This window comes from Sinohyriopsis cumingii, chromosome 14 (assembly GCF_028554795.1).
Source record: "Sinohyriopsis cumingii isolate HCF-2022 chromosome 14, ASM2855479v2, whole genome shotgun sequence".
Taxonomy (NCBI): domain Eukaryota; kingdom Metazoa; phylum Mollusca; class Bivalvia; order Unionida; family Unionidae; genus Sinohyriopsis; species Sinohyriopsis cumingii.
In genome coordinates, this window is record NC_142974.1 from 48464388 (window position 1) to 48489724 (window position 25337).

The 25337-nt window shown below is 34.6% G+C and overlaps 1 protein-coding gene across 3 annotated transcripts in view; it reads left to right on the plus strand.

Moving 5' to 3' along the window:
• The window catches only part of LOC149783726 (uncharacterized), a 94933-nt gene extending 69858 nt beyond the window's left edge, over positions 1 to 25075 (plus strand). For all 3 annotated transcript variants that reach the window (XM_089931975.1, XM_089931973.1, XM_089931974.1), the window contains 8 exons: positions 2029 to 2149; positions 3563 to 3670; positions 5078 to 5118; positions 7331 to 7502; positions 9679 to 9974; positions 13663 to 13811; positions 22742 to 22898; positions 23612 to 25075. In XM_089931975.1, coding sequence (XP_089788101.1) covers positions 2029 to 2149; positions 3563 to 3670; positions 5078 to 5118; positions 7331 to 7502; positions 9679 to 9974; positions 13663 to 13811; positions 22742 to 22898; positions 23612 to 23649 — 1082 coding nt within the window. In that variant the 3' untranslated portion in view covers positions 23650 to 25075. The remainder of the gene's footprint in view (positions 1 to 2028; positions 2150 to 3562; positions 3671 to 5077; positions 5119 to 7330; positions 7503 to 9678; positions 9975 to 13662; positions 13812 to 22741; positions 22899 to 23611) is intronic.
• Positions 25076 to 25337: the final 262 nt, after the last annotated feature.

A 25337-nucleotide genomic window follows, 5' to 3' on the forward strand; every position in this document is an offset into this window, starting at 1 on the left:
TTTCAAGCAGATGACTTTTCTGGGAACTAGTCGAGTGTAGCACTATTTGATAGGCATCATTATAGTAACGAACCTTGAAATAAACTAATTTACCTCTTGACCTGTAATAACTTAAAGCAGTTGTTCCTCATAGCTCCCTGTCTTTCCTCTTAATGTTAATGTATGTTACTTTACCTTTCCAAAGAGTGTTTGATTTCAGCCAAATTTGGCATGCAGAGCTATATCACTGAGTTATAAGTGCAGTTTAATTGTATGGAATCTCTGACATCACTTGGAGTTCGTTTACCTCCTGACTGAGCATAGTTCGGACTTCAGCTTACATGAACATGATTTCAGATTTTATTATATTGTGGCGAAGTTGGGCATTCATGTTTAAATTGATTGCATCTGGTTTATGCTACACTAAATTAACAACATTGATGAATATCAATCAATTATGATCAGTAGCATGGTATGGAAGAGATCTGCTTAGTTTCAGGCACTCTATAAAATAACTTATATATGTTTTTTGCATAATACCCTCCCTACAAAATCTGATTGTGTGGCCTCGAATTCGGATTCTACATCATTACTTTACCAACGATTACTGTATGCCAATACGTTGTGACATGAAACTTTAGATTGGTATCACACTGATATATATGGTATTATGCATTTCATTATGTCACCTAGTTATGACCTTTTCTTTTCAGAGGTTCTGTTTTTGAACGTTTTTATACGATAGTTATGAAAAAGAACTATTTGTTTCTGCGCAACTAGTTCAGCTGTCGACTGTCTTCATTAAAATTTGTGAATTACTCACATGCTTAGTGAGAACGCAGCCTGTTGATCCCAAAGACAACCAATGAAAAACCAGCCTTACTCTTACTGAAAGAAGAACATTGGCTATCTTTCTTGACAACAAACATTGACATAAGTTTATAACGCGTTTGCACTTAATTAATTGAAAAAGTGAAGCATCATTAATGTGCAGCATAACGTGTTGTTAATAGACGAAAGAGATCTAACCTGCAGGCAGGCCTCGCAAGGTATGCAGTAAACACAGCACAATACGTCTTGCATAGGAAGTTGTAGTGTAGGTAAATAATTTGGACCCAGTAATATAGCACTACAATACAAGTGACACATGTAATCGCTGGTTTTAAAATCAAAACAATTAAATGACCGCACCCTTTCTGTTGTTAAATTGAGTTTTCTTCTTTGGAGAAATTCTAATATGACATTAGGTTACCTTGCGAAAGATACGCTATGTTCCTATATGTATAATGATATATAATTATTATTTCCTATGTGCATATTGAGATGACAATTTGTAATTTGCATTATAATACAAAATTCAATTTTCTAATGCTATTGATGCTACATGCTGCATTGTATAACCTTCACATCCAGACATGACAATATGCTGAAATGTATATAAGAGGAGATCATTGCAATTTATAATCTGTTGAATCAGATACGATTATATTTTCCAATGGGAAAACGAGATATAATTACATGTTTATGCTCTCATTGCAATTGTAGTTGGTAAAACCTTTTTTGTTGTTTTTGTTGTTACATCCACAAGTCTAATTTGTCTTTACATCATTTACGTTTACAGCCAATTAAAGTTTATACGTAAATGACCTGTTTGAAATTTAAAGTTATTGGGAAACAGGAATTCAGTATTTTCAAATTATGAAACGTTTTAACTTTTCTTGTTACCGAGAGAATCATTATTAACACGACTTAGTATACTCCATTCAAGGTAAACAAATGTGACTTTTGAATGCGTATGTTTGTAGGTATGTGAAGACGACGTAAACATTTTATGCCATAACAGAAATTCAAATCATATTTATTCAATATCTGGAATTTTGATCGCTTGTGTTAATCTGCAATGCTAGACATGCATCCTAATCTACTAATATTATAATTACGCACAAATAAATCTTTATTCCGAACACATTTTGAAATAAGTTTCAGGCAGACACTTGATAATAACTGTTGACCTGCACACATTACTTACGAGTATTTTCTCATTTGTAGTGATTATTGCTAACAACGTGTCACAGATCTACCATTCACACTTGTCAGCATATCTACCGGTGTGTTACGACAGCTTTAACGACACACTGGCCAACATTCTGTGTTCGTTATGTGGAAAAGGGTGAGTAGACGTGATACGATAATAGTTTGTAAAGTTCACGTTTAATAGTGTAATATCCGAGAGAGCGGGCCTCAATTACTACAGTGGAATTGTCAACGGATGTCTTATAATTTTTAAAGGTTATTGATCTGAGAATGGGCGTAAAATTCAAATTCCGACCAATGTATCCTCGCCGTGCACATGAGGTTAGAGAGAGTCTGATCCTACTGATACCATTCTCACAAGCACAATAGTCTAGTTCACTGGAAAGCAAAAAATGATTTCAATACAATAACAATTATCCACAAGTATCCACAGTTACCAATCATTGTTGATGGCCTATACCTGGGGGAAGGAAGGAGACTGTGAATGTTAGGCTTAAAAGATTAAATGTCAAGATCACACAGAGATACATAAAACGAATTTTTTGGGGGTTTGTTTTGCACAATAACTGCAGTTATGTTGATAACGCTCTTTGGGGTTAGTTTACTATGAGGCTAAGGTCTAGGTCACTATGACTGAAATAAGAAACATGGTTTCTGCTCAGTCAGATATTTACACGGGTGGCTATTATTAACGGGCTGTAAAATTTGCCTTCCGTGCATTGTTTGTTTTGTTTTTAAACAAGACTGTGTTTTTTTCCATTAGTATTTAATCATATATTTTGGATGCTGATCAGGCTGTTAAAATGATCAGAGTTTTTAATTGTAAACAGTGTTTGCACCATTGTGTCAGCTGCTAATAAAAGTGCCATTAAAAATAATATTTTGTAGCACATGGACCAGTATGAAGAGATTGAAGTGCAACTCATTTTAACTGAAGTAGCTACATCCTGTTAAACAACTAACACGAGCACATATGACAAAATCAGGATGGCATTGCCTTGCACAACCAACTCATGATATTACCACCAGTTCAGCGTATCAGTGCTTTAGATAGTCAACATATCAATTCTTTATAGGTTACCATACTTGAATGTCATTAATTGTGCATTTCCATTCAATATCATACGTTGTGGATCATCATATCTATCATCGCGGAAACGAGTTTCTTATACTGAATAGTATTAATCTACATGATATGTTTCAATGTGAAGGTGAGCATACGTAACTGAGCAGCAGTAAACTACATGATGTATATCATAGTGGAAGTGAGTTCTGATATTAAACTATATATTATATATCATTGTGGAACTGGGCTTCTGACGCAAAGCTTTAAAGAACTTCATGATCTGGGGAAAAAAGATGGAAAGTGGTTTCTTTGCTGTTGCCAATGAAATGGAAAAGGAACATGAAATATAAACTCATTGATTTGTATTAATTGTCCATATACTAACCATCATTATTTTGCATTCCAATTTTCATTTCATCTTATCTAATTTGTTCGTTGTATTTTCTCTTTTTGTTTGCATATTTATTAATGTACCTTTTCCAGGGTATCTATATATTACCAGCAACACAAGTATGTTCCAGAGGGTACAATGCTGATCTCTCAGTCAAATTCTACCACCTCTTCGCTTGTCCCAGGGTACGCAGTATCAATGTGAGTTGACACAACGACAGTCAAAGGGAGATAGTTTCGACATAATGCCATATGCGGCCATAATTATAGAAGTCCATCATTATAATGCTTTTCTATGGGAGCAAGTATACCACCTTAAAATGAAACTGCCTAATTATAATGTTTACGTACATGTTGCATATAATGGAATCCGTTACTGTAGTCACCATATAAGGTGAACCATACAATAATAAAAGGCCATTTCTTGAGGGTAGTGTTTACTATCATTTTATTTCCTGTATGCCATGAGTTGGATCATACTTTCATAACAATGGAATGTAAAAAATGCTATCTTGGAGTATTGATTGGTTACATCAAAGATGTTTCTCAAGATAAAATACGGCATAATTATATCATGAATGTACATATTAAAAAAAACAGAAAAATGTTGTTTTCTTTTCTGACCTATCCTACAATATTAAATTATTATTACAACTCCTTTGAACAATTATTTGAGATATGTTCGACCTTATTGGTCAGCAATCTAGTTTAAGTTTACAGTGATGTCAATTGGATGACAGCTCGTGGCGTACACTGTAAACGTTGATTTGTGTAAATTCTTCCTAATAGTTTCATAAAACTGTAGATCAATGTGTTTATTGTAATCAGATAATCGGACGCTTTTGGCATTATACACTTTAAGCTTTGTGTATAATAGCCTTGGTGAGAAATTAAGTGCCAACATACACTATGATTTCTTGAGTCGGTGGATTAAGTTAAATTCGTGGTTAAGCCATTTGTTCTGACGTATTTGTCCGCATTGGCCGTCCTGTCAAGCAATAGGACATTGTTGGCTGTATTTTCGTAGGGCAACTATGTGGGCGTGTGGACGTGAGTAAAACACCATCCTACATAAAAATAGTTTCGTGTTAGCATTGGATGTAGGCAATGATGCCTTGTCCTGATGAACTAAACTCTACGTGTAGGTCATACTCGTCTGCAGTAGAGAATATCTGAGTCTTGGTGAGTAAAAGACAACATTACGAAAGTAGGTCATAGCTGGCTCCATTGAAGAAATGCAACTTTTACTTGGTTAATGAAACAATTTGCTAACATAAGTAAGTATCTGTTGGATATACAATTTTAATGCGGCTTTTCCAATATCTTGGTGAGCAAAACATTGTCATAACAAATATAATTTGTATATGGTTGCACTGAAATAATGCAGTTGGATGTGTGTCTTGTTCAGTTAATAAACACCATCTTACCAAGAGGAGGTTATTTTGCTTGGTAAAGTAAATAGGTCATTGTTTGCTGTAGCAAAATAGTGACATCCTTATCCTTATGTTTTCATACAATTTAACTGTATGAATATACTTTAATTAATGTTGTTGCCATTAATTCTGTTCCAAATCTGTATTGTAGTTCTGAAATTATGTTTGATTTCAGTGAACCCTGTTTTTCGGCATTGCTTCAGTGTGCATCGTTTGGTAAGTACAATTATTAAATTACATTAGTAGCTGAATTTATCTGCACTGCGAAACTTTTCATCTTACTTTTTTACAGTTTTATATTTCTAATTACATTCTGTTAGACACTAGTATTATAGCTATTACATTCTTCGATGCAAGCCTTTACAGCCAATACATTTGTATCTAGCCTTATTTCATCTTAACACGATCTTAAGTCGATTGGCAGATATATCCTATTTTAACTATATTTACAGGAATATTCAAATCGTTGAATTGCATTAACATAAATGTCTTTATCTTTCTAGACTCCCTTTCCATATTGAATGCTTAAGTTGTACAGAATCATACAATATAGGAAAGGTATTATGTACCGAAGTTGATCTAGTTAAATGGGTATCCAGTTAGAGAAATGACAGATAATGCAACAAAGCTAGCAGCAGCTCACTATTTCCCAATGGATGCTTCCATTTACTGACTTCAGCTATTATATAGTTGCTTCTAACCATTCGTTGCAGCTATGTGGTATTATTGAATTACTCGCATGCATCCCATCTGTAACAGATATGTGCATACTATCTCAAGGGTGAACCTCAACCAGAGAGAACACCATGGCGACTGTCTACTTCTTCTGTCTCGAAATCCACCTTTGTATAAACAATTTATTACGTGAACTGTATTAAAACTTGTATTGCTGATTTTCCACCACAAAGGAGGAATTGTGGTTTAAATAGCATTTCCAAATCCTACACTTCAAAGATTTATAATTTTGTTTTCTGTTGGGCGTCTTTATCTTTACTCCTTTATTTAGTAGTACAATATATTCACATTAATTTAAATTGATTTAAATTAATTTCGGTAGGGTTTATCTTCTTAATTGTTTTGATTCATTGTTAGGGGTTTTACTTTATCTCTACCGGCAATAGATCAAAACGATCTTCTGGGATGTCATGTCCATAATCCATTTATCTTTTAACGCGAGGATATCATCGTCGCTACTCCAACTATGCTTCTTGGCGGATCGCTATAAACTTTTACACATAGATTCTTCCAAGGGTATGTTTGTTTCTAATTGAAAATGAAACTGATGTGATGTTTATTATAACTACCTTGCCAGCCATATTGTGTACCTTCTTATCCATATTCCTGCTGAACGAAATCATATAACCATAGCGCTTTCAACATAGATTAAAGTGGTCACCGTAAGCATTATCAAAACATTTTATTACTACTCCCTTTGAAACGAGGGTCCAATCAACATAGGGTCCTGAATGAAAATTGTTCCAATCTGACACCAACTGTAGCAGGCACGTTAGCCTAATAAATATTGCTATCTCTATTCATGCTCAAATGAAAGTCAGATTGGTATATGCATTTTTAAGCAGAAGAATTCTTATTGTCTCCGATTGGTCTTAAAACAAGAATCTGGTATTCAAATTGAGAGCATATCGACCATCTAAACTATTGTTGCTATGTTTGTTCTAAGAAGAAAGTCATATCAACATTTGATATTCAGAGGACTGTTTATGATTCTGTGCTGCTCCTAATGTGAGTGGTTCCAATCTGTGACATTGGATTTTACAATACATAAAATACAACCAACCACTTATACCTTTTTGTGGATAGATACAAACTTGCAATGTTGAAACACTTTGAAAGAGAACATTAAAAATATATCTCGAAAGCATGAAATTCTCGTTTGCAATGTTACAGTGCATTTCACATATTTAGACTCATTGCAATTTATATTGTGAAACTATGACATTGTTTTAATTTGCTTAAATATAAATACTGTATTTAAAGTTAGTACGTTACAAATAGAAAACCAAATATTAAAACCATTTTGAGATTAACGCCTGAAAAGGTACTTTGCTCTTAACTTGTGCAGAAACCCTCCTCCTGTGAATTAAGAATAAAAAAATATCCGTCTTCTTCAAATTTCAAAGTCCCGTTCACCCTCATTCTGAAACAGAAATTTTCGCCTTGCGAAATTAGGCCTCAGTCAGAAATGGGATTGAAATTACATCTTGTGCTCATTTCCGCTTGGAATATTTACATTCTTGGTGGAAACCAAGTGATCGTACTTGGCTCTACATTTCGCGCAGGATATGTTATAATTGGCTAAGACGTTAATTATTCAACTGAAACTTTTCTAGTGAAACATTTTACTACTTGAGGTTGAAGATTAATGGAATCTGTGCACATTTTGCTCTATATTTCATTGTATTCTTAGAATGTGGCACTATCATATTTGATGATAGCAGATTGGCAAAAATTCTTTTCGGTCGAGACGCATTACTTGGACAACTGCCATGGCATATTGGACTCTACATAAATGGAGAATGCTGCTGTGGTGGTTCCATTATACATCCCAACTGGGTCATCACAGCTGCTCACTGCACAATGTAAGTATAATGATACTGCAGCTAGTGATACTGTGAAAGGTGAGAAAATTTTCACTCTTAGGATAGCAACAACATTAAAGGTGTCATTAGTGAAAAGAATGCTATAATTTGTTGCCAAAGTGTATGCAGTTCATTTATAGGCTATATTATTTGCTTCATTCAAGTAAAACGCTGTTGTAATATGAACAGATATATAGACTTTCATCTTGATATAGAATACAGTTGTATCCATCTTGTTTAAGCAGAAAGCTGTATAATCATTACCAACGTCGTACATTATACTCTTCAGAACAATTGCTTTCGATGCATTTGCTAATTTTCATGTGTTGAAAATGTCCTTGCTATATTTATGACGCAACTATTACTAAGCTGTATGGTATTAGCAAGCTTCATACTATTGCTATGTTGTTACTCTACATATTATGCCAGTTCAAAACTAATATAATATTCTACGTTACATAATAAAGAGTGAACACAGACTGCTATGGTTTATAAGAAATATAACCTATAAAGTGGGAAACCAAACCCAAACCAGCATCAACATGCACCTATGCTGACACCCATTAATGCTGAAAATGCATGCTAATTTCATGATAACTGAGTAAAATTATCAGAGCAATTCCGTTTTCCGCGATGAACAGATGTCAAACGGAATTTGCAAGCTGCAGTCATGGGGAAATGATTTTGATAAATTCACAACAATTCGACATCCAAGACTGTACAGCCATAATGCTGAAAGAACATACTGCATTCATAACATATATACGTCCGTATGCACGACAGGGAATAATTAACCAATACTGCATACTGTATCATTTCAATCTTGAATACATATTTTTTTTGGTATTTGCTTTAATATGAAATGTTAAAGATACTAAAACTGAAAAGGAAACAGAAGTTATAGTTTTCTTAAAATTTACTAATATATCCATATAAACTATAATCATTAATTACAAAAAGAAATAGAATTGTCCTCGTACACTGAGATATCAGAACTATCCAATTCTAAGTCTTTCAAATACTAACCTCACGCGAATACATGTTTAGGTAGCTGCACGAACAGTCCAATCTTGTGACATTCTGATATATGCTTTTAAACTGATCTGCGATTTATTGTAATATCCTGTTTTATAATAAGTCATACACATCTGCTAGTAATATATTTAGGTTTGGAAACTAAAACAAAAAATTATCATTTTCATCAGCAGAATAGCTATTAAGAAATGTATGCAACATTAGTAGCCTAATCTGAAGACATACTAAATTGATTCAGGTAGGACTATGTTACTAAATGAATGTTTAGTACAGTACACATGCTTACTTATATTCTGAATATCTTTATTGAACTATTAGATACTCTGCTAATAACAGTAAATCCACTTGTATACATAATATTACCATATTTATTATACCTTTTTAATAGTGGCAAGTATCAGAATTTTCACAATACTAATATTAGGACTACGACTAGTAATACTAGTAATACTAGTAATAATGATGATAATAATAATAATAATAATAATAATAATAATAATAATTCCATTATGATTGGATCAAGGGAAAATAAATGCACGTGATATTTCCTGTATTATAAATTTTACGATACAATACTTCCACTATCTTTTACCTCAAAATGCAGGAAAAAGTAAACAGTAAACATTATTTCTAAAACTCAATGATTCAATGTTTTTGCTTCTTAGCGTCAGATGTTATATATGTCACTGTCATTATTAATGAAAGTGTTGTTATAATTGTGAAAAATGTGAAATAGTGTTATTATTATTATTATTATTATTATTATTATTGTGTTCGTCATTTCGGAAATCACATTGCAAGTAATACCAATACACATGTAATAGGTGCTGCACAGTTTTGCCTCCACTGTTTTAAATACGTCAAAAAAAAGATGACCTTAAACGTTGCTCCAGATACTCACTGACACATTCATTTGCAGATCATTTAATGCTGCAATTTGTTTACTAAAATGACCGAACAAATGCGTAAATAAGCATAATGGAGAGATGTGAATAGCTAATCATTGGTATAATCACTATATCATTGATCTTCTTGACTGACTAAAACACAAACCGTTTTATAATCTTAGGTTTTATACTGGGAAGATACCCAGGCTGCTGTTGACTCTCCATATGTTTGTAGTATGTTTATGTTTTGCCAGATATAATGATTCCTACACTATCATTGTTGGAGCTGTAGAAGCTGGATTAACTAATGCAATAAGCTATGAAGGACAGTTATACAACTCATCGCGGATATACAAGAATCCATTCTACAACAGCGATTATGACAATGACAACAGTCTGCTATACTTCCATCAACCAATTGTCTTCAGCAACTATGTGAGACCCATTTGCATTGCATCCAGAAGAACTGTTGATGAAATGATAAAAGCGGGCTACAATGCAGAATGCTATGTTAGTGGATGGGGACGTTCTCAGAATGTTATCAACAGAGGTAATATGCTTAATAAAACGGATACATTACTTTGAGAAAACCTTTCTGAATTTGAGATTTGAGTTATGTTTCAATAATAACACAAGTTATGACACCTAATTTGATAGGCTGAAAATGGCTTTGCCATCATGGAAGTGATGACAATCGGAGTGCAAAAACAAACTACTAAACCTTTATGGGAACTAGCCATATGTAACAGGAATATATTGATATTTGACCTAGAATTAATGAAAATAACATAGATGTAAATGATTGAATTACTGCAAAGTTAACAAATTGTATGACGTAACTCAGCAATAACTTGTACACTATTGGTGTCTAATATACATATCTTCCATAAGAGAATTTGTAAAACATTTGTTGCAAACTTCTAAATAATATATAAGACTTCCCCTCTACTAAAAACCCAAATAAAATGTACTTATATATCGTATTAAATGCAGTGCCTCATGCATACCATATATGCAGACTTTAAACTGAATACTTGCATGACTGAACCATGACTCGTATGACTCGCCAGATTTAGCAAGACTGTTCAAAAGAGACCACCCGTCACGCTTTACAATCCCTTTTCATGTCGCTTTGCAATCACTCTATCCAATCCATGCCAACATAGAACGCACTAAAATGACAAAACAAACATAGTATGGATCTGTCTGACAAAGAGCATGGTACTAGCTATGGTGATCAATGTCGAAATAACTGATAGAGAATCTCGGAACTAGATGTCAGCCAGACCCACATTACAGCACCTCCTTCTCCAGAGGTAATAAGACCAAAAAAAACAAGACTGGCTTCGGTGACTGGGTATGATGATATGTTTTTTTAGTCACATTCAGACTGAAGACGCCGAGAGCACCTAGCTCCTGGTCATGTCACATCAAATGCTGGCTGTGTCACCGACGCATAGTACAATCATCATCAGATTCATCGAACAATTCGCCAATAATATCCATTACCATATATATCAAGGGAATGCAAAAATGTACTGGACGGAGCCATTGCCTGCCAAACAATGCTTGAGCTAATGTGATCAATCAAATACAAAATAGCTAATTTATTGATATTTGTTTCAAAATTGATCATCAGTATTAAATTAGAAATCAATATTTTCTACAGGTAGACGTGTTAGAAACGTCAAAATAGTTTCACTTTAATAATAACTACAGGAACTTGAGATGAACCACTCGTGACAACAAATTTGAACTTACCTGGCGAAAAGGACAAATGATGATATGATATGGTCCCATGTCCATCAGTTTCCAGATCATCTTTCATTGGTGATCTTGCATTTCATAGGCGAAGATTTCTACCACATTGAATGTCATATTCTCTATCGGATTTGTATTGAGGTTCGACTTCGAGCCTTTGTCATCAGTATCTTAAGAAATATAACTAGCACACTAGGACCATTAATATGAATGACATCGTATTGCATCTGACTGATCAAGCTTGGCAATACACTAGCATCGGATTCTGATCAAATTTGTCCTTAATTAGAATAAAATAGTTCCGATGACTTTTGATACAGAGCAAGAGCCATACATATTTAGTAAGAGTGTTCAAAAACGTCCACCCCTCACACTCTACAATCCCTATGCTTGTAGCTTTGTAATCAGTCTATCCAAGCCATGCCAACATAGAACGCACTAAAATGACAAAACAGACATAGTATGGGCCTGTCCTAAATGGTCATTGGCATACAAATACATGGTACTGGCTATTGTGATCAATGTCGAAATAACTGATAGAGAATCCCGGAACTAGATGTCAGCCAGACCTCTATCGCAGCACCTCCTTCTCCAGAACTAATAAGACCAATGACCAACAAAATCAGACTGGCGTTGGTGGCTGGGTATGATGATCTGTCTTTCAGGCACATTCAGACTGAAGACGCATGCACATTCAGACTGAAGACGCAGAGAGCACTTAGCTCCTGTCATGCCACATCAAATGCTTGTTGTGTCACCGACGCTTAGTATAATCATCGTCAGATTCATCGAACAATTCGTCAATAATTTCCAATACCAAACATATGAAGGGAATGCAGACAAGTACTGGATAGAGCTATTGCCTGCCATACAATGTTTAAGCTAATGTGATGAATCAAATACAAAATAGCTAATTTATTGATATATGTCTCACAATTGATCGTCACTATTAAACGAGAAATCTATATTTGTTCCAGGTAGACATGTTAGAAACATCACAATGAGTCTACATGAACTTGAGATGAACAACTCGTGATAACAAATTCGATCTTACCCGGCGAAAAGGCCAAATGACGATATGATATGGTCCCATGCCCATCAGTTTCCAGATCATCTATTATTGGTGATTTTGCATTTCATAGGCGAAGATTTCTACCACATTGAATGTCATAGTCTCTATCGGATTTGTATCTCAAGAAATAAAACTAGCACACTTGGACCATTACTATGAATGATATCATATTGGATCCGACTGACCAAGCTTGGCAATACACTAGCGTACATATCTAGCAATATATTCGGATCAAATGTGTCCTTAATTAGTATAAAATAGTTATGATGACTTTTGATACAGAGCAAGAGCCATACATATTTTTGAGGCATAAGTAAAATTTGCATCCACCACAAAACATACAACAACTGAAAATGATACTGTTTTGGCTTTTTATCTTCGATTTGCATAAGCCTTTCTTGGATATGTTTAATCTTACCTAGTGTTAAATAGTACTACATAGCCATGATTGTCGGTATTTACCATTGTTCTTACAATTTCGTACATACAAAGTTTACATGTAACTTTATCTTAATGAGTTGTTAAATGCATAAATGCAGCATGACATCATCAACCAACATCTAAAAGAGTTATGATCCATGAATACCCACTTCCATACTTTGCTGTACCAGCAGAAAATCTTCTGTTTAATGCTTTGCTTAGCAAGTCACTTCTTTCGGTTATTACTTAATTTTTTTCATTTTTTTGTAAGAGTGTTCTTATATTTCCGACTTTCATCACGTACTCAACAAAAATATTCCATAATTTTAACATTATAATGTGTGAATATTGGGTTTTCAATTAGTTTTGTCCTTTTTTAAACTAGATTCATATTTTGTCATTATCCTACTTTTATTTTTATTTTATGAGAGGAAACCAGACAAACTCAATGGGTCCATAAATGTTATCGCAGTATACGCGGATATGCAAGACATATGGATATAGCTTAATTAGGATGTGGTATTGCTAGGTATATATGAATATAAATAAACTGTTGTATTGTGGACTATCAATACCAGTACGAATATGAAGACCAAACAATCAGAGTCACAGCGTAAAGTTAGTGGAAACTAAATTTGCAATGTATGTTCATGGATATACATTAGACTTTTAATCGTATTCATCAATGTTCATAGTGTATCATTTGGATTGTAGAATCCTGTGAGCAAAGGTCAAGGGACTTTGTTTCAGGTTGATTGTTAACTGCTGTATGCATTATATAACATTTGTACATGTGTTGTTATTGCATATGTTATCTTATTTGATCAACTGAGTAAATAAAACGGCAATTGGTTTAGATTACTGGGTGTCTTATGTGACACTTTGTTTCCTCGTCAGATCATTACAGATTAAACAGCCGATCATTGTATTTCTATCTTGCGACTTTTGACTCTGTTATACGATTGAAAACTATTATTAATAACAGTGATGTGGCTTGGCAAGCTCCAGATGGTGCGTGTTTATTTGTATAACAAAGACGAATGTAACCAGATCTACTATGATGTATTCGAGTCATATCCTCAGAATACTACTATATGTGTGGATAATCAGAATCTTGGGTCTCCGGCTTGTTTGGTAAGTATTAAATCCACACACTGCTATGTTTTCCTATTTATTAATTTTCACACACTTTTCCACCTACTATAGCATGTAGCAGAAACATTGCAGATTTAAAATTTAGAAATATTGTGAAAAGAAAAATAGGGTCTTTATATATTGCTTGTTTATACTATATATAACGCTTGTAAATTTTTGACAAGATCTGTGTTCGCGACGGATATTGATAATTATATATATATATATATATATATATATATATATATATATATATATATATATATATATATATATATATATATATACACATGAAACATAAAAATACCTTTATGTATACACATTGGTTAGTTACAAAACTAGTTAGTAGCTGCCATTGCTCCTCCCAACTTTCCCTTCATTGTACTTAATTCATCTGCCCTTGATGTGGAATACAATTATGCCATATATAAGTCTAGATATTTATATAATTCGACTTGTCATTCACAAGCAGCAGTAAATTGAAGAGCAATTATTAATTTTGCAAGTACATATGTAATATTTATATGAATTTAGCATATAGTAATGCTTTCCAATTTCGGAGATGTCTTAATGCAAATAGTTTTGCATCTTCTGCTCAATCTATTTCAATAAGACATCTAAGAAACGAACTAGAATTTACCAACACGGTTTTTACAAAGTGTCATGAAAGTAAATGAGTATAGTATTTCCCATGAGAAGTAATTAGTGATGCATCTTTTACATCAACATTCAGGACATAGATGGGTCGCGAATTATTCAGATTAATCTTTTATTTTCGTTCGTAATTAATTGTGTCCAACCGTTAGACTATGGTTTTCATCAGCATAATGTAGTGTTTCACCTAGGTCAATATAGAACTCAGCTTTAAGATAATCTTAGCCATGTGATTTGCAATTATTCATCTTGTCGAGTTTATGTAGAAATTTATCCATTGATATATGTCGTTCAGGTGCTTCACTCATATCTGCGAATATGTTGTGAATACAAATATTTGAAGATTGAAGAAAATGTATTGAAATGAGTGATCGATTTGAGAACGTAAAATTATCGTTATTAAATAAACAGTTTAATTTAGATTCAGTCTCTCTCCAGCTGGCTGGTTTGTATATCATAAGCGATTAATAAAAAATAGTTTTTTCCTGTATCATTAGTTTCAACGTTACCCAAAATGATTTATGTTAAATTTAATCATGACTGTTTATACCAATATTTATTTTATGCTGATCAACAGTAATATTAGAGAATGAGCGTAAACTCTGTCTCGCCTGCCATCTGCTATCGCATTTGACAGATGGACCAAAATCGTTATGACGATTGCTTCGGCTATGTAGCGGACTTCCTTTTGCGTTTTCCCTTTCATGGTAAGGTGACGAACATAAACCATACTGCTATTTAAATTGATGTATGCCCATAGCAGTTATTTGAAGGATGAGGGTAACAGCAATTATTGCATGGGTGTGAATTCACAACGGTACACAAAACAACGGAAAATCGAGATAGTGCGGCTTGAACTCTACCCGCCTCGGGCAGTAACGTTAGTAGAAACTTCTATGCCATTCACAAAGACCTTTTCAGGCTTCCATATTGTTGTAAGCACACGTGTTGCAGATCGTCGGAAATTTGGGTACAGTGAGATCTACATGTTCTCGATAATCAATCTGATTTGAACGTTTCATTGGCCTAGATGGCTGGTTATCTTGTAACTCCTCTGCAGATGAAAAAACAAATCAGTTTGTTTGGTAAGTTAGATACAGTTGCCTGCATGTATGCCTCCACTCACACCAAGATTGTTAATTGCATTGCCTTCTATTTGCATTCTAGCAAATGCTAGTGTTTGTGCGGGCTGATCGTTGAAATGCGATATAGCATATCTTGTTGGAAGCTCACATGGTCTTTCAGTTGTTGAGTTGAAGCAGACATAACATTACACTTCACGAATGATACTTTATCGCGTAGAGGTCTTTTCGGCTAAATTCTGTGTCAGTATTATATATATAATCTTAAACTTGATCACCCTAGGACAATATTTTCACTGTTCTGATAGCGAAAACACGGTAACAAATAACTCACTTTAGGGCTGGCTTGGGGTGCTCAGGGTGACCTACTTGTCATTCTCATTGAATGCCAAATTCAATGCCAGGATGGAATATACACTCTTGCACCAGTAATTTATATTCTTTCTCAATAAGAGGCATTTGTTTCACGAGCAAGCATCATTAATAATTGGTATTCCTTGACTATTTGCTCTTCCATAACTTTGTTCTAAGTTATGATAATTATAATTAGGGAAGTCAAATATTGATACTGTGATTAAGAGTCCCATTGGCATTGTATTGATTTTGAGACCGTGGCGCCCTATTGGTGTCTCCACTGGCAGTTGTATTCTTAAAATTAGTTGCAATGGTTTCTTGTGAAGCCTTAGCCTGTCCTTCATGTGCCATGAAGTCTCCGTTTATACAGAATGAAAGCAACGACAACGTTTCGTTACCTTACAACCATCGCTACACCAGTTTAGGTTAATTAAGTAAACACCTGCTCCTAAAACTATGATTCTGTCGTTTTGGTTTAGGTATTGGGCTTGGATATGGTACAATATCAATCCAGCCGGTGACTGCAAACATGATTGTGCTATGAGTATTCCGAATGCCGACAGAATTTATGGTAACCATGATGCATTGCGCGCGAATGAGGATTTTCAGTCGCTCGGCGATGGTTGTATCATGATAGTCTTGCCTTGCGTCCTGTCAAGTGACATTTTTATGCTCAGGGTTTTATTGCATTGGGATTTTGACATGTTCCATTGTAAACGCTATTTTGAACTCTGCATATTTGGATCACGATATTGCGAGCATATGTATATCTATCATTGTTCTTTTGTAATATGATATCACTTCTCAAGCTAGATAATTCGTTCTTCCGCCGAATGTCGCTCTATTTTTATATCTGACGCTCTGAAAAATGTAGCCTTCCATGGTTTCTTTAATGTTGATTTGGCAAAACATTATCTTAAGCCTATTTTGCATCATAAAATGATCGAGGTTTAATCCTACTTTACTGTGTTGGCACGGTCTTACTTAGCAATACACGAGACTGACTTTTCATAAAATACCAGATAATTGTAAAGTACCTCATAGTCGGGTAAGAACTGTTTTACTGTATTTGAGGACAGATCCTAGCACTTCTGTTTGGCTAGGAAGTAGTTGACACTGGTACGCGAAAAGGTATTTATTTGGTATCACTTCTCACTCATTGGTTGCTGTATAAATTAGAACCATCTGTATATTTCTCGTATTAACGGTCAAAACCTCTAATAGCACTACAGACATATTCATAATCTTTACCCATTCCGCTTACCTCACTGAATGCTTGGTGTAAAGGAGTCTCACAACACCATTGCTGTGATTTTTAACCTAAATTACCATAGAACAAAATCAGATGATCATTGTTCGATTTTCCAAACCTCGATAACACCTGATAAGGTTAGGCTGTTATTATCAATTTCTCAGAGAATAACCACATCATAATCATGTGTCAACCATACATTCGTAAACATACTTAAAGATAGGCCCAACTTTTGTGTTGGCGCTGGTGAAACCGTTCGTAAAACCTAATCCCATGCGTCTATTGCCGCTCGATTTGGAGCTGCTAAATTAGCTGATGGGATATTACTAGTACAGGCCTCATCTTCGAAATAACGTCTAGCAACTACGACAATATTATCCAAAGCAGCAACAAGGGGGCAAGCTATTCGATCAACCGTATGTATCTGGTGTAAAACATTGGGACTCAAATGCTTCTTTTTACAACCTGATTGCTGAGCCATCTTAAGGTTGTGATGCAAAAAAGTGACAAACCTTAGGAATCCACCGATATGCACCAGCGAATATCATGAAGGCAATACACATTATGTTTAAGGACAAGACACGACACCAAGTAGTTATACGACCACGTTACCTACTAGATGACGTTGAATATTGAGGACGCACGCTGTCCACATCAGATCTAGGCCCTTAGTCTGGTACAATTCCATATTTTTGACGAGACCATAAACACAGCGATGAAAGAGTCTCGGAAGGATTATTATTTGTGCTCTCTAATAAAAGAGGTTGTCCTCATTATCGATATGAAATCAACGGAAGACCACATGCTTCAATGCTCCTGATAGAGCTTCGAAAACGCGAGCAAAGGCCTAACACCTCAATCAAGAAAGCACGGTCCAGGCTGCAGGCACATTTCATTATACGCCATCAGTGACGTGTAGATCCGGTACAACCAGCTTTAGGTGGACATTGATGAGTGTGATTGCATTACAGGCCGCTTAATGAACGTGGTAGCATTGCTAATAGGTACATCGAAGATTAGACCAGTGGGTAGTTTATGCTTTTACCCACATTATGTAAAACTTAAAAAGAGTAGTTCACATAATTTGCTTCAAGGTCTAACTAGACAGGTTGTTTAAGCAATGTAGATAATCCGGTCCTTTTGCTAATTCGATTTCGTAGTCCCAGCATATTGGGTTGACAGCTTTTACGGTGCGATGACTGAACATATAAACACATCTCTGATTCAATTATCGATACATACGGGCATGTGGATGCATATAAGCAGCTCTAGCTTGGCGGATCTATTGTTAGAAGCGAATCCCAGCTCATTCCTGTTGAGTTGGGTTTAGCAGTAGTTATTGGCGCACTGCTAAAACTCATTTCAAACAAGTAGTCCTGAATAAGCTCATCGGTCACTGCAAAAGGATCACGACTGTCTCCACGGTTTTCCTTTGTACGCGCCTTCCACACAAACTTTGCTTGCACTTAGCCTTTCCCGTCGATTCTTTCTCTATGAAATTAGGTACAGAAGGCCTTCATTGGCGGAAGCAGTGTTCTTTAAACCTTTAACAATCTCTCGTCATGTATTATTGCTAAAAGCACAATGTTTGGCGCGAAGGTCAACATCGCGCTGCTATGTATTTCGCTCCATAACACGAAACGGTTACAAATGAATTGTGTTGATAGCTACTTGATGCTACTGTTCATAAACTGGATGATGTCAGTAAACAGTTATTATCCATACTGATTCAAATGGCGCTCATGCTTTCCGTCAAGGCTGTTCCGATTGTGTCCATGAAAAGTCGATCGTTTGGATCACATATGGATCTTGTTTTTCCTGGGTAGATACGCAGATTAGGTTACATGCATATCAACCCAGAAATAACAGATTAAGTTACATGCTTTCGAGAAGCACTGCAGTACATGCTTGTACAATGACCTTCACCTGGTATGTTTAGTGACACATTGTCAGCATGGATTATGTGTGGGATATGTATCTGGATGTGGCGATTCTGAACTGCCAGGATACGCTTACATGGAACTGGCAAAGACACGCATTCATGGATTTATTGTATGCGGCAGCCTTTCGGCAGTACGGTAGCTTGATCACCAATATAGTATGCCTCAATGTATGATGTCCATCTCAGATTTGTCGTCATGTATATATATATATATATATATATATATATATATATATATATATATATATATATATATATATATATATATATATATATATATATATATATATATATATATATCTACATATATATATATATATATATATATATATATATATATATATATATATATATATATATATATATATATATATATATATATATATATATATATATATATATATATATATATGTATACAGTAATAGCCTGGAAAGGTGTTCTCACGCTATTTCATTGACACAAGGTTATAAGTCCACTGGAAAGGATCCAGAGAGTCTTTGGCGTCATATCAATAAGAACTGCCAAAGCGTCTGAATCAAGCTTGTAATTTCCTTGCACACTGGCGCAATAACCTTTTATAATATAGCTGGCTCTGCACTGACAATTTTGCAGAGCGCTCAGCCTAAACCTAATAGCAGAAACTTGCCGCTGTGTTGGAAAAGGAGGCTAAACCCTCGCAATGGGACCGGCATAGGGGCTTGGAACCGGAACTGGTTAAGGGACTGGTTAAACATCCCCGGTCTCATATATCACGAGCTGCATGTCATTGTCGGCGTGGTTATTTGCCGTGTCTAGAGCGGACATATTGCTGTTTCGTAATCAAAATTCATTTCATCGGAATTTGCATCGTGAATTGTGATATGCCTTGAATATAGTTCACATAGAACATTATTACAAAGACTTCTTGCATTATTTTCTACTCTCTTCAGATCTCCTGATGTGGGAGTAACATTGCAGCTCGCACATATATTATAATAGGTCCATTTCTTGGTGCCATACTTCGAGCAACATGGGTAGTCTCTACATACTTTTCTAACTTCCGCAGGTGTATTACCACATTACTAGCCAGCACATATGTTCCTGCACATATCTTTATTTCATAGTTTCAACCAGCTCACATCTTTAGACTCCAAACACTATTTGTGATTGAAGTGTTATCCACTTCTGCTCATATTTGTTTATAAAAATACCATGTTGATGAACTAATTTGGGACAGACATACATATACCTCACTTTTACACTACTACTATATAGTTCTAGTTAGGAATGAATACTCTACAGCGAAGGATAATCCACATACTGCCTGCTGGGTTGCAAACATTCTGTAGAATCAGTTGTTCCAATATGTTTTCTATTTTTGTACAGAGTGGACTATTTACGCTATACAGGTGCCAAAAATGAAATCGGACATCTCACAATATAATTTGATCGAACCTCTAAAGCCGACAATAATAAGTATGATTTAATAACTGAATTATAGCAGTTTCAAATTCAGAATTGTTTCAAAAAGGATTCTCCGATAAGATCTCATTGAAAAGTAGAAATAATTGGGGAGATCAACAACCACAACTAAAAAGAATGATTATGTATTGTCAAGTATTTTTCAGAACAATCTCCGAAGCCTGTTGACCGTCTTTGCAGGTTCCGAAATAAACTTGTGCGCATATGTTCTTGTTTATGAAACAATCTCAGTATATGGCCAAATGCAATAGCATTAATAAATGAATCATAAGGAACTAAATTACACTTTATCAGCAGTCTTCAACACTACTTGTCATTTGTGTTAGTGCAATATATGATTGGGCAGTTCTAATCCAGTGATGCAAAGTGGCTTGTAATGAACGGAAACATTTATTTTGACAAATATAGCAAGTTTATGTTCGAGAAAACAAATCAACAATGACAGCCGGTGTTCAATAATTTAATGTTTGAAGGGGTTTGGGGTGGGTGAGTGGGGTTGGCCGCAGTACCCTGAACAGTGTTTGAACCCATATAATGTTCGAAAGCAATAATCACTACGCGAATTCAATCAGCATTTTAAAATGCAACTTGATTGCGACAAGTCAGCGCAAACTATTTTAACAATTTAAAATATATCTACGAGAGAGTAATTGTCTTGCCAAGCTTCTAAGAGGACAAAACACACGAAGCAAAATCAAACCTCTGAATAGCTAAAGCCATCACAGGCTCCATAAATTAAATGTATTGCGTATATATAGCAAACTAATAAATATAGCTTGAAATAAAGCAATTATGAAACCAGCTTGAGCTAAGTGGATGGTTTGATACCAAGCGGACGATAAACATTGACAAGAGGCATATGCATGATTGTTTCGTCTTTATTAGGAGTATAAGGTATTGCTTGTTTAAACATTGTCGCCATTAACAAATGTAATCACTAAATATTGCTTTATCACATTTAGTGTTTGCACCTTGGTTTGTACAACAATAATCTAACCATTTTGTTCTTTGTTTCCGTTTCCTTGTTTTGTTTGGACTTGAATCCTCTTTTGGAATAAAGGCTGATTTGTAGCCACGGATGGATCATATGGTATACTCTAGTTAATCGTTGTTTGTTGGGTGTGTACATTTCGTGATTGGTAGCTCTAACTGCAGTCATAGTACTGGTTTTCGCACATATTACAATAGTGAATTTGCATAATGTACAATTTTAAAAAAGAAACAAGATGTAATTCAAACAACTATCAAGTAACTTAAACTATATATAGTAGATCATTTATACTTGAAATGTAAGAATTGCGTTGGTATTATGCCCCCGTTTTTTTTTCTAGTGATCTGGATATCTTCATCCATTCTGAGACAGTTGTTAGCAAGATTGCATAAGCACACTCAACATGGACAACATACATTTTCATATTTGTGCTCATGTGATGACTTATTTTGTTTTTCAAAAAATTATGGCAACTGCTGTTTTCTGGTTTTTACACATTTTGCACTTAGCCTTTTTTGGCACAGTACGTGACGAGTTTTTCAATATCAGTGCAGCGATATTTGAAACATATTTCATCATGTTTATTTGTGTTAGCTTCTGAAAAGAATGTATTAGTACGATGTTGCAATGAGCTTCTGAAGGTTGACAAAGGAATATATTGATCATGTTTTTATTAATCTGTATACGTGATTAGATTTTCAAGCCAGTGCAGCAATTTTCTTTTTTTTCCATAAGTGTAACCTTTGGTAATTTGTTATTATTGACGCGGTTAGCACGGTTACGCAAACCTCCTTGAGGCAGAAAGATGAAATAAGTTTGTTAGTTAAGGTTTAATGCCATTTCTCAGCACAAGATAGGATATATATGGTGGCTAGTAAAATTGATGAAGGATGACCCCAAGATAGCCCTTTGTAAGAACAATCGACACATTGGGAGCTGATGGAAGATTTCTTTTATACCCAAATTGGCCTAGAATAAGACTTAAAACCTCGCGGACAGATGTGAATTGTTATTGATCGGCAAAGGCGAGCGTTATAGACCACTCAGCCACACGTGGCTCATGAAATTAGCTTGGCCTCCTTGATTGTATATGTTTACAAGTTTGTGTTATCATACCAGTATTACACACAGTTTTATTTGGTACGTTTTCTTACAAACACAAATCGAGTTTCATTGTAAATTGTGAATTACAGGGTGACTCGGGAGGCTCATTAATCTGCCGTAACAAGTATGGACGATTTGAATTATTGGGAACATTAAGTTGGGGATACAATAGCTGCTTTAAAGACGGTTTTCCAGATATTTACCAACTTTCCTACCCTCATGCAAGCTGGATTGAGCAGACTACAGGTAATTTCGTGGATAATTGTTGTTGTAGAATGGTCCATATTTTGCAAGAATATCTGAATACTCCTTTTTAGATTGAAACTGTGCACCTTAATGGTTACAACTCTGGATATACTTAGTCTTATTTATTGATTTTCGATTAGTCACCTTCAAGATCAATTCCTATGTACTCCCACCGTTCTATTTGTAGAATCCAACAAAGATGAAACTCGAATTTCCAACATTTCGTCTGCTCAAGGTTTATATTCAAAGAGTCAAATCACTATATATTAGGCATAACAAATAGATCTATTTAATTGACAGAAATTACTATAGTATTCATTTGTTCATGAGTGCGTGCGTCAGTGTGCATGTATTTATGTCTGCATGTATATAGGAATGTATGTATGTCTGTCTGTCGGCATGGGTGTTATTGCCTATGTGTATGTATGTATGTATGTATGTATGTATGTATGTATGTATGCATGTATGTATGTATGGATGGATGGATGTGTGTGTGCGTGCGTGCGTGCGTGCGTGCGTGAATGTATGTATGTATGTATGTATGCATGCATGCATGCATGCATGTATGTATGTATGTATGTATGTATGTATGTATGTATGTATGTATGTAATGCGAAATCCATATCTTGAATTAAGATAAGCTAAATACGTAAATTATATTTGTTGCTTTCAATCATCTTTGCATTATTGGCATTAAGATTCAACATTTTCAGGTCTGCATTTCTCGGATCTCACTATGGATGTGGCTTAGAAATACAAAGGACAAGTGCACAGAAGCAGAAAGAAATTATATATTATTTACGTTTGCCAATTGTATTGTATATCCTGACTGTATGAATGAATATGCTACCATTCTTGCATCTATGTAACATAATTAATCTTTCTTAAACATATTTTACAAATGGAGTACAAATGAAATATAATTTAGCACCTAGGCAAAGAATTCTAATAACTGGATATTGGTATCGTCCTTAAACATAAATAAATTATTGAATTGTATGTAGCAAAAGTCTGCAACTGTACACATAATTGTACTGTTTTATATTAATTAAATGTTGATTAAAATAGAAAACTGTCTTGTCTAACATACATAAATTAGACAAAACCCATGCTTGTGTTATGCTTTCTAAATTTACATATAATAGCAAATTAAATCCATTAGGACACTTAGTGTGTTCAGTATTAAGAATCAAAACAATTTTGGACTTTGCTTACTATGTTTATTAAACCATTATTAGCAGGAATAAGTATGAAAGTTTTGACACATTTTATAGAGCTCTTACGTAATCTTTCGAAACCAACTTTGTCATCGTATTTAGAAAAATTACATAACGTTTATATCGAGATATAAAGCAAGCTTGGTAAATGAAATGACCATATAAAATGTCTCTGATTAATGTTTTATTACTATGTAAATAACGTTTTGACCATCACTTTGTGAGGTCACGACATCTGATTAATGGTAAAATGTTAAGATATGATTAATTTGTATGGCTTACGTTCACTTTGATACATTTTCATGCCATGAAACATTACGTTTACATTTAAAAGGAATCATATGATTTATCTAGTGTTGAGAATTAGACTGTATATTCCAGCATATTTCAGGTCTTCAGATCAGAAAACGTTATATCTCATAGCATCAATTCCCTGTGCACGACATACGATCCAAACTGCGTAAAATGTGTAAAGGCTGACATTTGTTGAATTAGTGGAAGGCATCTGAGCAACATTCACTAATTGTCTTATACGACGGTCGATGGTAAATGCAATCTTATAATAATCACACTCCTAAGACATATTTTGCGCATGCTAACCAAAACGAGTAAATGCGTATAGAATGACAAGGATGAATCTTAAAGTAATGGTTTGATTTAATTACTAGTATATTATTCTTTGGCTCAGTAAATTTATTTTCTCAAATAGGTTTTCTAATTTCTTAAAACTTAAAATGTTCATACAAGTCTGTCTAGAGATTGTTGGAGATCTATGTCATATATGTGGAACATTATGACATGATAGTTTTCAATAAATGAGTATATGGTGTGTATCAAAGTCATATTGTCTCCATACTGTTTTGAATTACCGTTGTATCCACTGTTTCCTTTCTGTTCTTGCTTCTTTTATAGTTATATTTTAAATCTTTTATGATTAAACATACAATATGTATTTTTAAAGCTCGTTTGTTTTAAGTTAGAAAAGGCAGATGCATTACTTTTTCCAAAGTAAATGAAAAATGAAGTTGAAAATATCCAGTACCAAGGTATTGAATTACACAGATAGTGAGGTTACAATGCTGAAATAATATACAAGATACAGTGGACTCTCAATATAAATCTCTTCAATGTATTGCTGCCCCTGTCAAGGTGTGATTATGATCATGAATTCCAGTAAATTAGGCTAATTAATGTATTCTAATTGCTACTGAAGTATTTATAA